The following is a 17,212-nucleotide window of genomic DNA, read 5'->3' as shown; positions in this document are numbered from 1 at the left end:
ACTGGAATCACTTTAACTACCATAACCATGCCTGGATTTTGCCATCATCCATAATGGCTCCTCTACAGAATATTAAACTCACTGAAAGATTAGATTATACTGATAACACCTCACATCTCCAGCTCTCTCCATCCCTCTTTTCCACTTAACTTGTTCTTTGATTTCATGGAGACTTCCTGACCTACTTAGCTTCCATGTCTTTTCTTCCTTCCTCCCCTGTCCTGCACTCAGTGCTCAAACAGGTGGATTGCTTTCTCATCCACATCTTCAACTCCTTCACCCTTTTGTCCTTCTGTTACACCCACCCTGAAAACACCTAACCCTAAATCCACTCCATGATCCTCTCTCTTGGATCCTGTGGTTAAGCTTCTAAGCACACCTGGAGAAAGACATACTGCCACACAATGACAGAACCTCGTGGATTGGGGTCACTGAAAAATTATAGCTTCTTGAACTTCTACACCACTCAGCCATCCGCAGTCAGCTCCGTTTTCCATTTCCCTCAGAGACCTCTGAGAACCTCCTCCACTCCCCTCAAGTTCCCCACTGTCACTGATGCCCTTACCTCCTGCTTTATAGCATCAATGGGGGTATCAGGGAGGACAGACCCCAGGAGCCCTCTCAATCCTGGGGACTATCTACAGCCCCACTCCTTCTCTTTTCCTTTTCCGCCTCTGAGGAGGAATTTCATCCACACACAACTCCTCCCGGACCTTGCCCCATCATTTATAGCCTTCAACCCTGCATACTTGATGTCTCATTCTGATAATGCCTTCTCCACAGCCTACAAACTCATCAAACCCCTCCTGTATGACTTTAAATCCTCCCTTGGTCCTAGATCCCTTCTGGTTGCCATTCCACCTCTCCTACCTTCCTAGTCTTCATTTCTCAAGTAAGCAAACCACACTTCTTGCCCCAACTCTTCATTTCCCATTCATTCCTTAATCTACTGCCACCTGCCTTTCTCCCTACCACCACACTAAAACTGCTGTGGCAAAGGTCTCCAAGTATGTAACTGCCAAATTCATGGACACATCTCAACCTTTATCATACTCTGCCTCTCTGAAGTCTTCCACCTTGTCCATCATTCCCACCATCTTGGAATTCTCTCTCCCATGGGCTTCAGTGACACCAGAAAAGATTCTGGGTCTTCCTCTGCCTCCTTGGTCATTTCTCTGCTTTCTTCTTTGCTGGATCATCTTTCTCTGTCTGCTCTTTAAATTTTGGGTTAACCCATAAAAGCTAGGTTGCACACCATCAGAGCAAATACCTTGCCTGTCCTGTTAACTACTATAGCCCCAGTGCTTAGGACAGCTCCACTCACATGCAAGGCCCTCGTTATGTACTGTAGTGAAAAGGGCACCATCTCTGCCCTCAAACAGCTTGCAATCTAGTAAGGATGACAAATAAGTAAACAGAAAACGACAGCAGAGTGTGGTCTCATGTCCCACAGCTTCTCCCTTACATTTACCATCAACCCTTACCCTAAAATCCAGTAGTACTAAACCACCTACAAGTACTGAGAACATACATCATGCTTCATTCCTCCTCCCTTTTGCGCAAGCTATTATGCAAATCTTCCTTTGAAGACATTGTTCTAAATTCTACGCACTTTATATGAATTAATTTAATCCTCACAACAACCAATAAAGTAAGTACTACTATCGTCTCCATTTTACAGATGAAGAAACAGGAATAAAGCAGATAAGTAACTTGCCCAAGCTCAAACAGCTAATAATTTGCAGCACTGGGATTTGAATGCCTCAGTCCAGCTCCTGGGTCTGTGTTCACAAACACTGTGCTATATATAGTTGTACTTCACCTTACTTCACCACTGTGCCCATCCATCTGGTGAACTCTTATTCATCTTTCAATACCCAACTTAATCATCCCTTTCTCCATGATGCTTTCCTAGCTCCCCCAGAGTTAACCACTCGCTTCCTTCCAGGCTTTGTCATTGTATCTTGTAAACACCCCTGTCATTACATCTGTTACACTACTGTGTCCATTTAGGGACCAAACTATCCCTATACAGAGCTCAGACTGCACATAAGACTAAGATCACACATTACACTGGACTGTGGAAGTTCGTACATTATTTCCTGAATGACCCTTTTGCTCATCTGTACCTCAGTTTTGTCTCTTGCCATCAATTTACCAGCCTTCATTCATCCTCAGCTCCTTGCTTGCCTTAGTCATTCAATTTGCCTCATTTTTTACCTACTTTGCCAAATCTACCTTTGCCTGTTACCTTTCCCGGACTCTCCCTCCTCTGATTGATAACATAGTAATGACCCCCTTTTAACATGGCCCTGAGGAATTGCCACCACTGGTAACACTAACTAGGTGTGGTTGATCCCCCAACCTGGTTCTGAATGATTTATGATTATATGGTTTAACTCTTTGGTTTCATTCAAGCTTCCACTTAGGGCAGTGGAGTTATTGTAATAAACATCTTACAGAAACACAGGAACACCACACAACTGGGCTTGGGACAAATAAGAACGCTAATAAAGACGGACTGCAGGCTCTTCACTCTCACTGCTCCGCCATTTACACAGCTCAGCTAATATCCAAGTAGCTACTTACTTTCCCTTTTCCAGTTAATAATTGTTTTATTTCACCCCCATTCTGTGCATTCTTTCCACACTCAGTCACTTCTGCTTATTCATGATGCCTGTTTGCTTCTTCATAATTTTGATTTGCCGTGACCTCATGGTTTCTCTCCATGCAAACGTCCAGCGTCAGCTCTTCTAACTGCCTAATTCTTTGTGGGTTTCTAATTTCTGTTTCCCGAGAACAATACCCAGATCATCTTTTCAGGCTAAACTGAGACATTTACTGGGAGCCATCCTATGGATTGACAGTCCTTAAGTCCAGAGCTAACCTCAGTCCAGTCAGCTGTGACAGCAGGCACAGTGACAATCGTGCAAAGTGTGGGCACCTGGGCTTGCCCCTTCAGCAGGGGCTGTAAGTGAGGTTCCCTTAAAAGGGACTGTGGCATGGAAGACCCCACAACTCAGGTATAGGGTGATTTCGACTAGTGATTTGCAAATATTTTTATTAGAGATTTTTCTGAGTCAGATAAAACCTGTGGCTTTTTCCCCCAGGAGGAAAAAAATTCCGTTATGTAGAAAATTTTGCATATGACTTCAGGGTGTTCATGGACCCCAGGAGCCACCATGGAACACCGCCACCCCCACCTCCATAAGTCTAAAGCCTACCCATAGACTTCCTCAAAGGCCAACTATATGACATTCACCTTTGTATCTCTGCTGCCTAGCACTGAGGTTGGCACATAGTAGGTGCTCAAAAATACGTGTTGAATGAATAAATCAAAGAATTAAATAATTAATTAAAGTTAAGTAGGTTGTTCAGAGCCAGACAGAGGCTAAAAAGTTCAGATTTGCTATCAAAGCCACTGGGGAGCCATTTTGGTTTTTTCCTTTGTTTTGTTTTTAAGCAGGCAATTGATCAAAGCTGTACTTTAGGAAAATGTGTTTTTCACTGTCAGTAAAATAGATTAGAGGGTGAGAGTCCACTTAGAAAATTAGAGAGAGGCAATGAAGACCTAAACTAGAACAGTGGAAATGGAAATAGAACAAAAAGGGACAGATCCAAGAGATAGCGTAAAAATAAAACTGATTAAAACTTGGCACTTTATAAGATTTGAAGGGTGTTTTGGATTAAATTGTGTCCCCCAAAAATGTGTGTCAACTTGGCTAGGCCATGATTCCCAGTATTTTATGGTTGTCCTCCATTTTGTGATCTGATGTAGTTATTCTATGTGTTGTAAATCCTAACTGGTGGTGCAGTGTTTAAGAGCTCAGCTGCTAACCAAAAGGTTGGCAGTTTGAATCCACCAGCAGCTCCTTGGAGACCCTATGGGGCAGCTCTACTCTGTCCTATAGGGTCGCTATGAGTTGGCATTGACTCCAAGGCAACGGGTTTGGTTTTGGTTTTATGATGTTAATGAGGCAGGATTAGTGGCAGTTATGTTAATGAGGCAGAACACAATCCACAGGGTTAGGTTGTGTCTTGATTCAATCTCTGAGATATAAAAGAGAGAAGTGAGCAGAGAAGAGAAGGACCTTATTACCACCAAGCAAGAAGAGCCAGGAACAAAGCGTGTCCTTTGGACCCAGGGTCCTTGCGGTGAGAAGATCCTAGACCAGGGGAAGTTTGATGGCCGGGACATTTCTCCAGAGCTGACAGAGACAGAAAGCCTGCCCCTGGAACTGGTGCCCTGAATTCGGACTTCTAGCCTCCTGAACTGTGAGAGAATAAATTTGTATTTGTTAAAGACATCCACTTGTAGTTTTCTGTTATAGCAACACTAGATTACTCAGACATGGGGTAAGAGGGCTTCAGAGTCAAAGAATGACTCCAATGTTCTCAATTCAGGATCATGGAAGAACAACAGTACCATTAGCAGAGAGGGAGAAAGCTGGGAACTGAAACAGGTTTAGGGAAAACAAGCTATTTCTTGAACTAATGCGTCTGAGGTGCCAATGGGACTTTCAAGTGGATTCATGAGCACAGGCGCTCCCCCTCCCCCTCCCCCTCCCCCTCCCCCTCCCTCTCCCCCCTCCCCCCTCCCCCCTCTCCCCCTCTCCCTCTCTTTGTGGAGGAGCTGAAAGTAGACATGAAGATTTGGCATAAGTGCTCAGAGATGACAGCTAAAGCTGTGCCAGGCAAAGCCCCTGGTCCCTTATTTTCATTTGTATGCACTTCACAGGTTTGAAGCCCCCTCAAAGCGATTATCTCATTTGACAGTCAAAACAATCCTATGAAGTAGGAAGGGTGGTGTGATCTGCTTTACAGATAAGGAAATGGAAATATTGCAACGAAGAATACATCCAGGACTAGAACCCAGAGCTTCTGATTCTTAATAGAGAGCTTTCTTAATTCCCAGGAAAGAAAGGGTTCTTTTTTCCAAACTCCATTGCAAAGACAGATAAATGCTCAGCTCTCATGGGTCAATTTCTAATTGAGGTAGTATTTTACTGTCAGTTTAGAGAGGAAGAGTTTGAGAGAAGGGTGCTCCACTTGGTGATAATTAGCACTGTTTATTAAATATCTTCAGTGTGCAGGAATCATCAGCCCCATTCCTAGCGAACTTCTCCCCTACAAACATGACGCACACTCTGTACAACACTGATTTATACGTTTGCAAAAGGAACCTTTCTGCACAGCTAATCTCCAGAATAAGCTCAGACAAGGAAAAGACCCACAGCCATGGACAAACTTCCCAAAGACTATTATGCGAAATTTTTAATTCAGAAAAGTCAAAATTGTAAAGGTTCACAGGAAGAGGAGAGAGAAAGTGGGTGACTCAGGAGAGGGCAATGGGTTTTGTGTGAGTTTTAAGGAAAGGTTGGGTGTTTAGCAAAGGAAGCCGGAGGCCGACAAGTCCTGATGTGTGAGCATCAGGCGGGCCAACCACAGGCGAGGGGCCGTCTGAGTAAGGCTTGAGCAACGTCGGAGAAGGGAAGGGCGTGGGCCGCGGAGAGGCAAGAGCTCTGCAGGGCAGCACACCCCACAGTTCTCTGCCGCTCCCAAGTCCCAGCGAACGGTTCTCTGCTCCGCTCCAAAATGGTAAGCCTAACTTTTTGTTGTTCGTCCTCTTAAATGAAAAAAAGGATAAAAGCAATGTATACTTTCCACCAGGCTTTATCTTTGATTTATCTGTGGACGTGGCAGGAAACAGCAGAAAAAAAAAATAATAAATCTCGTGGGAGAGAATTAGGGAAGAGGGAATGAAAAGCAGCAGCCCTAAAATTATACCTGTAATAACTGGCCAAGTGTGGAAACTGGTAGTTGTTTTTGTTTTCTAGTAAAGATAAGGTCTAGGGCTGGGAAAGAGGAAGTACAGAGCCCGCCCTGGTGACAGTTACGCTGTGCTCTGCTCTGAAGCCCTCCATGGTAAGGGGGAAAGGCCCCACCACAGTTTTGGGGCACTAACAGGGCGGTTCTCACTCAGCCTGGAATGAAGGGAATTGCAATGATTTCCTGTTTCTGCTTGAAGCCCCCCCCCCCCCCCCCACCAAGCCCCCTCCGGTACTAGTCTCCCGGTCACTGGCCAGGGAGGTCCGTGAGAAAAGCTAAAGGTGGGGGCTGGGATCCTCTGAGGCGTCACAAGTAATTTCTGTGAACCAGAAAGAGAGCACTTTAGAACTTAGTCGTCTAAGTCCTGAGAGAAAATCAGTTTCAATAAGCAACCAAACGGCCAGGACACAAAGAGACTGAAACTAAACCCTGTCGCTCCGGGAACCATAGCCAGGAATGTGGGAGGGACTCAGTTCCAGGCAAGCGCCCTCCTTTCTTTTCCTTTTACCCCACCATCTTTTTAGGCACTCACTCGTCCGTCCCCTGCTTTTCTCCTTTCAGCGCCTTCCTTCTCCATTTTGAACCTTCTTCTATCTTTTCCATTAATCCACCTGCAAAATCTACCTCCGCCTTTGCTTCTCTAAGGGGTCAGCAAACTATGGCCCCAGGGTCAGAATCTGAGAAATGTTTTTACATTTTTTAAATGGTTGGGGAAAAAATCAAAATATTTTGTGGCACCTGAAAGTTATATGAAACTCAAGCTTAAGTGTCCATAAAGTTTTCTTGAAGCACAGCCACACCCATTCATTTAGGTATTGTCTGTGGTTGCTTTAGAGTTGCTAGGTGGTGGAAACAGTTGGCTCTCCACTACTAACCTAAAGGTTGGCAGTTCAAACCCATCTAGTGGCACCACAGAAGAATGGCCTGGCCGTCTGTTTTCATTAAGATTACAGCCAAGAAAACCCTAGGAAGGAGTTCTGCTCTGTCACACGTGGGGTCGCCATGAGTCAGAATTAACTCGACAGCAACAGGTTTTTAATGGATGGTGGCATTCCTCCAACCACAGCAGAGTTAAGAGGCTGTAACAAAGACCACATGGACCAAAATGTTTACCATCTGGCCCTTTACCAAAAAAGTATGCCAACTCCTGCTTTAGTGTGTCAATCTGCATCTCCGCCTACTTTTTCCACTTTTCCTTTCCATGAAAAAGGGTGAATCCGTTTCATGGTACCGCGAAAAGGCAGGCCCAGTACTAACAGTGGTGAAGAACTAGGCTGCCTGCCCTTGAGGAAGGTGGAGAAGATTGTAGGTCCACAGGAGGAAAGTGGGGGCCGTTGGTTGAGAATGAGAACTGCCATAGTTAACTCCTTTTTAAGTGTGACTTCTTTTTCACGTTTGTTAGGCTGGGGGGAGGATTTCAACCATGTGACTGCAGAAGAGTTAGGTTGTTCTGAATGCCCCCCGGGGGGGGGCATCTTATGTAGGCCTGGGAACCCCCTGGGGAGACAGGCAATAAAGCTACTGGAGGGAGGCAAGCGGCTCTGAGACTGAGAGTTCAGATCAATAACGAAATCCTCAGCACGTGTTAATTATGGGTCCTGAAAGCCTTTAGCTCTAGGCTCCAGAAAGTCCACCCCACCCAAGAAAAAATCAAAAGCTAAATGCGAAATTGCAATCGCCATCATCCAAACATAAACCATTGTTAATGCCAGTGGTAAAGTCTGGGAGGAAGGGTGTGGCAGGGGAGTGTCCCAGAATGTCTGCAGTTACCGTTCTTATCCACCAGGGGGAGCCCAAGAGCTCATCATCACTCTTGGGGCCCCCCCGGGTCCCTGGTGAAAAAATGATTGGCAGGCTCAGCGTGATAGCATTTCCTTGAAGAATTCCATGATGAAAGTAGAGTCCACAACTAACTGCTCTGACAGGGATCACAGTAGAGAGTCCCGGACAGAGCCGGAGAAGAATGTAGAACAAAATTCAGAAAAAAAAAAAAAAGGCCAGACGTACTGGCCTGACAGAGGCTGGAGAAACCAGAGAGTATGGCACCCCACACACACTGTTTTAACTCAGTACTGAAGTCACTCCTGAAGTTCACCCATCAGCCAAAGATTAGACAGACCTATAACACCAATGATAACATACATAATTCAACCATGTGTACAAGACCAAATGGGCACACCAGCCCGAAAGCAAAGATGAGAAGGCAGGAGGGGACAGGAAAACTGGACGAATGGAAATGGAGAACCAGAGGTCGAGAAGGGGAGAGTGTTGACACATCACAGGGCTGGCAATCAATGTCACAAGATAATGTGTGTATTAATTGTTTATCGAGAAACTAATTTGCTCTGTAAACTTCCACCTAAAGCATTAAAAAAAAAATTACATAAAAAAATGAGTGTCTAGCAGAGGATTTGACTCTTCTGCTCTGTGGATGCTGTGGGAGCTCCCTAGTAGTCTCCATATGAACCCTCCTGATTTGAAGAGAGCCGCTTCTCCTGAAAGGCTCCTCCCTGGGACATGCCCATTCCTGTGAGAACTAGTGGCACCTAGAAGAGGAAAGGAAACCCTGGTGGCGTAGTGGTTAAGAGCTACGGCTGCTAACCAAAAGGTCGGCAGTTCGAATCTACCAGGCGCTCCTTGGAAACTCTATGAGGCAATTCTACTCTGTTCTGTAGGGTCAGCAAGAGTAGGAATCAACTCTGTGGCAGTGGGTTTGGTTTGGGTTAGAAGTGGGAAGAGCGAAGGCTGAGGACTATAGGAAAGGGACCTTGAGGCCCAGATTCTAAAGGTGGCTCTGCCACGTCAATTCTCTTCTCGTGCCTCAGTTTCCTCACATGTAAAATTAATGGTTGTTAACTTTCAAGTATGAAAGCCACTTTTGGATTTTTGTTTTGTTTTATAAGACTTTATTGTGTTTTTGGTGAAGGTTTACACAGCAGTTTAGGTTCCCATTAACAATTTCTACACAAGTTGTTCGGTGACATTGGTTACACTCTTTACAATATATGAACATTCTCACTCTTTCTGTTCTGGTTGTTCTGTTTCCATTAATCTAGTTTTCCTGATCCCTTCTTTCTTCTCTTTGTTTTAAAGTAATTGTTGACTGTTTTGTTGAAAGCCACTTTTGAGCATCCAAAAAGTTCTCAGACATATCCCCCGCCGCACACGTAATAATAGATATGCTTTTAGTTTTCTTTGAGAAAATGCGTAAGTCTCAGGAATGCAATATTGCTTTTAAAAGAACTGACATTTCATTCATCACACACTATACACTCTGGGAAAATAGGTGTTTAATCTATAGACAATGCATAGTGTGCATATGGATTTTGGGACATATAGTTATACGTATATGTATCCAAGCATCTTGAAAATATCCATAAACCCTGCCACCCTGACCCTCATTTAGGAAGTCTATTTTACTGCTTTCAAATATACCTCTCATGTTCCACATTTACCTGAAACTGCATTTTACCTGAAATTTCACCTGGAATAAACTGTGAGGAGGGGTGGAAAGGAAGCCCACACACAGAAGATGACTTTCTGTGGTTATCCTGGGCCTCCCAACCCCCTAAAAATGACTCTGCCTTTTCAGAAACTGCTTTGGCCTAAAACAAGGAGTTGAGAGTCTCCAGAGTGTCCTCTAGCATCCAGCCCTTGACATCTTGCCCTTTTCTAAGCCCTGAATCTTCTCTCCAAAGGCAAAGATCTCTAGCCCCACGGAGACCGAGCGGTGCATCGAGTCCCTGATTGCCGTTTTCCAGAAGTACGCTGGACAGGATGGTAAAAACCTTACCCTCTCCAAGAGGGAGTTCCTGAACTTCATGAATACAGAACTGGCTGCCTTCACAAAGGTACTGGTCACAGCCCTGGCCCCCCAGACTACCCAAGCACAAAACCAGACCCTGGCAGAAGGACCAGGAATAAGGGACCCCACTCCAGGAAGAATAGCACCTGTCTGCCCTGGTGCAAACCTGACTCCTTTGTACCCACTCCAAGCTGAGAGGTCCATAGAGCGGCCCAAGCTGAGTCAGCCCTTAAGTCTCAGGGTGAACTCTAGAGGACTAGTAAGAGGTCTCTTCTCTGAAGTAGGATGTGTTTTAAAGATCAAAACGTGCAAACTGCATGACATAGACAATGGTGATTCCTTTTTTCCATTTAGGGAGAGAGGCGTATGAAATGGCAAATAGTATAATAGAATAGTTTTCTAATTGGATTCCTCCACTCCAATGGAATTTTCTGCGAAGACAGAAATGTTCTGTCTACACCAGCTAATGTGGCAGCCATTAGCCACATGTTGCTATTGAGCACTTGAAAATGTCTATTGCAACTGAGGAACTGAATTTTTTATTTTAATTCATTTAAATATAAATAACCACATGTGTCCAGCGGTTGTAAATATGCTGGGGGGTAGGGGGTGAAGAATGAGGCTGATTGGGGGGACCTGTGTTCTCTTCCCACCATGAATCACTCCACTTTTATACAGTTTATATATTAGAGTTCCGTGCAACACTTGAGAAAAGTGTTCCACTAATTTACAGTTAAACGAGTATCGATATCGCAGAAAGAACCCTGGACTAAAGGAGCCAGAAAATCTGGGTTCAAGTCCCAGGTCTGCCCCTTGGGGAAGTCACTTCACCTTTTTCAGTCTATTTCAGTGCCTGAAAAATGGAAATATTAATAACCCTTACACTGTACCTTACACACTGGTGAAAATAAGATGTGGCAACACATTTGAAAACACCTTAGGAAGTATAATATAAAGGTATTATTATTATCTTTGCAGAACCAGAAGGACCCTGGTGTCCTTGACCGCATGATGAAGAAACTGGACCTCAATTCTGATGGGCAGCTAGATTTCCAAGAATTTCTTAATCTTATCGGCGGCCTTGCTCAGGCTTGCCATGACTCCTTCATGAGACGTCCCCACTAGCAAACCTGAGGGGCGCTTGAGCTTGGCCTCCAAGCCCAACCCCCTTCCTTCCAGTCCCAGTCACCATCTACAGCTCGAAGCCTACACACATCCTGAGCCCAGCACATCTGCCACCCCATGCAGGCCACTTCTGCTGGCAGTAATAAAATAATATGGTTTTTTAAAACACACCCTGGAGTGTCAGTAAGTCTGTGGGAGGGAGGGAGGAGAGTGAAAAATATAAACTACAGTCATGCGTCATTTAACATCCATGATACGTTCTGTGAAATAGAACGTTATAGAATGATAGGTTATGTGATTTGGACATTGTGCAAACACCATATAATATACAGGTAGTCCCCAAGTTATGAACTTGGTCCCCATAGTTATGAACCAACCCATCAAGCCTATTGTATTAAAAATTCAAAGTATATACAATGGTTCATAACAAATAGGTGCTACTTTGTGACTGCACATCAAAGTCATATGGGATCCTGTAGTGCACCTGTATTGACTAAATAGCCAAGAGACTGTCCCGTTCTCCAATCGGGGTTTCTGAACTCTATTATAACCTCATGAGGCCATGGACATATATGTGGTCAGACGTTGCCCGAACAGACACTATGCAGTGCGTGACTGTACATTGTTGGAAGCAGTTACCAGAACCTGCACAGTAAGTACTAAAAATGCATCTCGGTTGTACACATAGCCATGACTAATGATACAAACAGGACCACCTCTAAATTACTCAGAGTGATGGAGAGGTATAATTTATTGCCATTATTCACTCATTAAATATCTATTCACCCACTGTCACAGGGTCTAAGTATACAGCCAACAAGCCAGACAAGGCCCTGCCTTCACTTAGCTTACTTTCTGGTGGGGGGCAGGGGAGGAGGGGTAGAAAACAATGAATGAGTACAAGCACACAAAGGAATTTCAGAGTGATAAATCCTGTGAAGGAAAGAGGACCAGGTGGTAAGTTACAGATTGATGGAAGCTGGGAAGAGCAGTATTCTGAGAAGGTGACATTTGTGCTGAGATCAGAAGGAAGAGAAAAAGCCAAAAACGTGAAAAGATGCAGGAAAACATTTCAGGATAAGGAATTGCAAGGACAAGGGTCTGAGATGAGAGGAGCTGGCATGCTTAAGGAGGTTAGTGTTGTCAAGTTCTTCATGTTTGCCTATGGGTTTCCTTCTTTAACGTTTGGCTTAGGCTAGTGTGAACATTACTTTTTTTTTTTAAGCCCCTGATAAAGCAGCAGAGAGAGAGAATCTAGAAAGAGGGTGAAAAGACTGACTAAAGATAACAGATGAGAGAGAGAGAGCAGGAAAGAGAAAGAGTGACAAGTGTATTTCAGCAGTGTGTAGTCATACCTAGGAGTCCCTGAGTGGCAAACTGTTAACGTGCTCAGCTGCTAACCAAAAGGTTGAAAGTTCGAGTCCACGCAAAGGTGCCTCAGAAGAAAGCCGTGGCAATCTAATTCTGAAAAAGCAGCCATTTGGAAACCCTGTGGAGTACACTTCTGACACACCCGGGGTCACCATGAGTCAAGATCGACTCAACGGCAACTGGTTTTCTGGTAAAGAAGCGCTTTTAACTCAGTACTGAAGTCATTCCTGGGTTCACCCTTCAGCCAAAGATTAGACAGGCCCATAAAACAAAATGAGACTTAATGGGCATACCAGCCCAGGGGCAAGAACAAGAAGGCAAGAGAGGACAGGAAAGCTGGTAATGGGAACCCAAGCTCAAGAAGGGGAGAGCACTGACACAAAACAACATGTCACAAAACAATATGTGTATTAATTGTTTAATGAGAAACTAATTTGCGCTGTAAACCTTCATCTAAAGCACGATTTAAAAAAAAGAAAAAAAAGCACAGAGAAAAAGTGATGTGTTTCCAGAGAACCTCTGATTCCTTATCCATCTATGTGAGTTTTAACATCTTAGTAAAAACCTCTCCGCACCACCATCTCTTCAACCATAAATTAAATGGAATGGATTAGATCATTTATGAGGTCCTTTCTGGCTCTGACATTCCAGAATGAAGGCCAATGTCTCAGGCTAGGAAGTCCCACATTTTTCAAGTAGAATTGTAGCTGCATCTTAGATGAGTTCCTGAGTTCATTACCAACGGGGGTGAGGGAGGATCTGGAGTCAGTGAAAGTCTCCATATTATTCCCTTGGCAGATGCACCCTGTATTAAAAAAAAAAGTCATTATCACAAAGATCACTGACCCGGGAAAGAGATAGAAAAACATCAGATACCCCAAGGTTACTGGCTATTTGGTATCCCACCAAAAATTACTGGCCCTGACTTTAGGACACCAGATTCAGGGGAACCCCCTGGAGGAATTTACTTGCTTGGCTGACTCAAGTTTTGATAAGAAGTGAGATCCAATAGTACTGAACTCCAAACTTCTTATTCAAGACTCAAATCAACAAATCTCTATGGATTTCCTCTATACGCAAGAGGAGTGATAGAAAGATATCAGAAGTGGCTGCTTTGGGAAGGAAGTGGTAGACTCGGTGTGTTTGAGGTGCCACTAGGACGTCCAGTTGGCAATGCCCAGTGGCATCTGCATTGGCTCTGGAGAGAAGAACCAGCTGGAGAAGCAGACATAGGAGGAAAGAGAAGAGGGCCTAGGGGTGTGCCCACAGTTGGGAAGTAAGAGGAAGAAGACCAGTGAAGAAGAACGAAGGAGAGCCTAAAAAGGTAGGAGAAGCAGCAGCAGAGTTGAGGAGCTGAAAGAGAGAGCATGATTAAGGCAAGGCTGGTGAACCGCATCTAACAATTACTATCCTTTCAATGTTGATGTTCCTCAGGTCCTTGTGCAATCCCTTTTGCATTCCTCACACACTCCCTGGGGATCTCATCCACGTCTTTTTTTCTACTTCATTTACTACTAGAAGCCAATGACCACTCACATTTATTTCCCCAACCAAGTTCTAGCCCCTGAGCCTGAAAGCTGCCTCCTAGACTTCTCCACACGCAAATAATACAATCTTTCATTCATTCATGTATTGAGCAAATATTTACATACAACATGAACAACACCGTCCCATGTATCAGGTATAGAGGGATAAACAAGGCAGAGAAGACCCTTGCCCTCAAGAAGCTTGCGCTCTCAGATTCTTCTTATCCCAAGCTGAACTTACCATCTTCCCAACCCCTCAGCCTGCTTCTCCTCCAACGTTTCCATCTCAGGACTTCCAGCAATGTGAAAGTTCCGCCTTGACTCTTCCTCTTCCCTCATCAAGTCACATCCCCAAGTCCATTTGCTTCTCCACCCAAACATCCCTTGAGTCCATCCCCAGCCATCCCCCACCCAGGCCACCACCACTTCTCATCTGGAAACCTCCTAGCCAGCCCCGCAGCTCTGACTTTTCCCCTCTTTAGTCCTTTCTCCTTCCTGGAGCCTCTGATCTGGTTCTCCTGGACACAGAGCCCTTCAGCGGACTCTCCAATGCTCTTGAGCAGGCCAGACAGTCCCCGGTAAGGCCAGGATGATGCCCTTTTAGCTCACCCACCTCATCCTACCTTCCTCTCTCTCCTCCTCCCTACACATGCACCCTCTAAATCCCAGCCACACTGAACGCGTTTAGTCCCCTCACCACCCTGTGTATCTCCACGTCCTGGGCTTAGCTCTCTGCCTAGAGCACAGCCACCCTCACCGCAAGGATTCACAGGTATCATTCCCACAATCCCTCACAACTCAGCACAGGTGGCGTTTCCTCCAGGAAACCATGCTTCGCTCCGTAGTTGAGATGGGCGTCCCTCCTTTGCACTGTCCTGCCCGTTACCTCCACTGGCATGGGGTTCGCACTGATCGACTTCTGGATGGGTAAAGAGTGTGTCTGTCTTGTTGACTGTTGGATCCCAATCTCCTGGCTCAGTGTCTGGGACATCGTAGGGGCTCAAATGTATGTTGGGTGGTCGAGTGGTCAGGAAGGATGAATACTGAGAAAAGGCTATTGGGCCGGGGACTAGTAGAATGTAAGGGGTTAGGACTGAGTGGTGGTGGTAAGGACAATAGAAGCTTTGGGTGTATGCACATACAAAAACTCAATAATTTTGACCAGCAATGCGAAGGTATGGAGGTGTTGAAGGAAGGGTCTTTTGTTTCCCCTTTTTAGCTGGAGAAAACAGGGAATGCTAATAGAAAGATGATAAAATTGAAATTAAACATGTTTGAAATAGCTGTTACCTGGATTGTTAGGGAGTTAGCCAGAACTTATATTAAGAATTGCAGCTGCGTGTTAGTTATCTAAGGTCCCTGGGTGGTGCAGTTTGCCCTCGACTACTAACAAAAACCTAAAGGTTGACGATTCGAACCCACTCAGCAGGGCCACGAAAGGAAGGCCCAGTAATCTGTTTTTGTAAAAATTATAGCCAAGAAAACCCTATAGAGCTCAGTTCTGCTCTGTAACACATGGGGTCGCCATGAGTCAATATCGACTGGACAATGAGTTTTGTTTTATTAGTTATCTATTATGGCAAATTTAGCACTTAAAATAACACACATCTATAATCTCACCATTTCTGTGGGTTGCGGGTCTGGGCACAGCTTAACTGGGTCCTCTGTTCAGGGTCTTTCACAAGGCTGCAATCAAGGTGTCAGCCAGGGCAGTGGCATCACTCGTAAAGTGTGGGGTTGAAGGGCCTACTGCACCAGGTGACACTGTCAGAGGGTTGACACTAAAATGACTCTATGAAATTTTTGTGCAGTGTTTCAGCAGAAATTTATTATTTTTTACAAAAGTATCCCTGTAGTTATTTATAGCAACAAACACATTTTTGGTAAGCCCAGCCTACATGTACCTACAAGACTAAAACTCTATGCTAATTTGTCTTTCGAACCTTCTAATACATTCCTTGGAGCCCTGGTGGCCCAGTGGTTAAGAGCTTGGCTGCTAACCAAAAGGTCAGAAGTTCGAATCCACCAGCCCCTCCTTGGAAACCCTATTGGGCAGTTCTACTTTATCCTATAGGGTCGCTATGAGTTGGAATCAACTCAAAGGCGACAGGTTTGGTTTGGGTTTTCATGTGCTCCAGTCGGAGCAGTCATTATTGCCCAGTTACTCAGAATCACGTGGTTTTGTCTGCATGCATGTGCTGTTGTTTTCATTGCTGCCGGGGCTTTCCTAGTTGCCTATTTGGCAAATTTTCTGGTGTCTTAGCTACAATAATGTGGTAATTAGTATTTGTGAACCTATATCAATAGTTTTTTTTTGAGAAGTAAGTAGTAATTAAAGGAAAAGAAGGAGAAAAATTTTAAAAAGCCTTCCCCTCAGTTACTAGTAATGTTCTAACCAATAATGTAATTCAATGTAGACAGATTTTACAAAACAACTTATTGTCAGTATTCATATAACCTAAGAAATATTTTTTTTTATTACATCTAAGCAATTTACAACTATATTTATCACACATTATTCTATGATTAAAATTGATAATAAACATTACTAAGGATTCTGTATGGTCTGGTGGGGAGGAGGTCCACGAGAGGAGATGACACCATAAGTTAGTGCACTGGGTGACACCAACTCTAGTGATACCACTGGGCCGGGGCTGGGGTCTCATCTGAGGCTTGTCTGAGGAAGAACTGACTTCCAAGGTCGTGTGGTTATTGGCATAATTCAGCTACTCGAGAGCTGCTGGACCTCAGCTTCTGACTGACTGTTGGTCAGAGGGCACCCTCAGCGCCTTGCCATGCCAGCTTCTCAGACTGGCTCCATTAAAGCATGCAAGCTGAGAAGGTATAATCTGCTAACAAGGCAGAAGACACAGTCTTCTGTAACGTAATTGTAGAAGTGGTGAACCACCACCTTTGCTGATTCTCTTGGTTAAAAGCAAATCACAGTCCTGATTATACTCAAGGCGATGGGGGCAGGGGGAGATTACACAAGAGTGTGACTACAAGGAGGCGGTGTCATTGGGGGCTGTCTTAGTTACCTAGTGCTGCGGTAACAGAAATACCACAGGTGGGTGGCTTTAACAAACAAAAATTTATTTTCTCACGGTGTAGGAAGCTAGAAGTCCAAATTCAAGGCTTTCTCTCTCCATGGGCTCTGGCAGAAGGTCCTTGTCTCTTTTCAGCTCTCGTTTCTTGGTTCCTTGGAGATCTCATCTATGCTTGCTTGCTCCATCTGCTCTTTTTATATCTCAAAAGAGATTGATTTAAGACATACCCTACTGCTTCATTAACATAACAAAGAAAACCCATTCCCAAATGGGATTATAATCACAGGTATTAAAAAAAAAAAAAAAATCTATGGCCATTGAGTTGATTCTGACTCATAGCGACCCCATAGTGTTTCCAAGGCTATGAATCTTTACAGAAGTAGACTGCCACATCTTTTTCCTGCAGAGCCGCTGGTGGTTTTGAACCACCAACGTTTTGGTTAGCAGTCAAGGGCTTTAACCACTGTGCCACCAGGGCTCCTTAACCACAAGTATAGGGGTCAGGATTT

General features: G+C 44.6%; 1 protein-coding gene across 1 annotated transcript; it reads left to right on the top strand.

Moving 5' to 3' along the window:
• Nucleotides 1-5,484: 5,484 nt before the first annotated feature.
• On the top strand, nucleotides 5,485-10,929 carry S100A11 (S100 calcium binding protein A11). Its single transcript, XM_049880506.1, has 3 exons — nucleotides 5,485-5,598; nucleotides 9,528-9,680; nucleotides 10,613-10,929. Exons 1-3 carry the CDS (start codon nucleotides 5,596-5,598, stop codon nucleotides 10,757-10,759), a joined length of 303 nt encoding a protein of 100 aa, XP_049736463.1. The 5' UTR covers nucleotides 5,485-5,595; the 3' UTR covers nucleotides 10,760-10,929.
• Nucleotides 10,930-17,212: the final 6,283 nt, after the last annotated feature.

The sequence above is a fragment of the Elephas maximus genome, chromosome 3 (assembly GCF_024166365.1).
Source record: "Elephas maximus indicus isolate mEleMax1 chromosome 3, mEleMax1 primary haplotype, whole genome shotgun sequence".
NCBI classification, from domain to species: domain Eukaryota; kingdom Metazoa; phylum Chordata; class Mammalia; order Proboscidea; family Elephantidae; genus Elephas; species Elephas maximus.
This window is presented reverse-complemented; position numbering and strand designations above follow the sequence as displayed.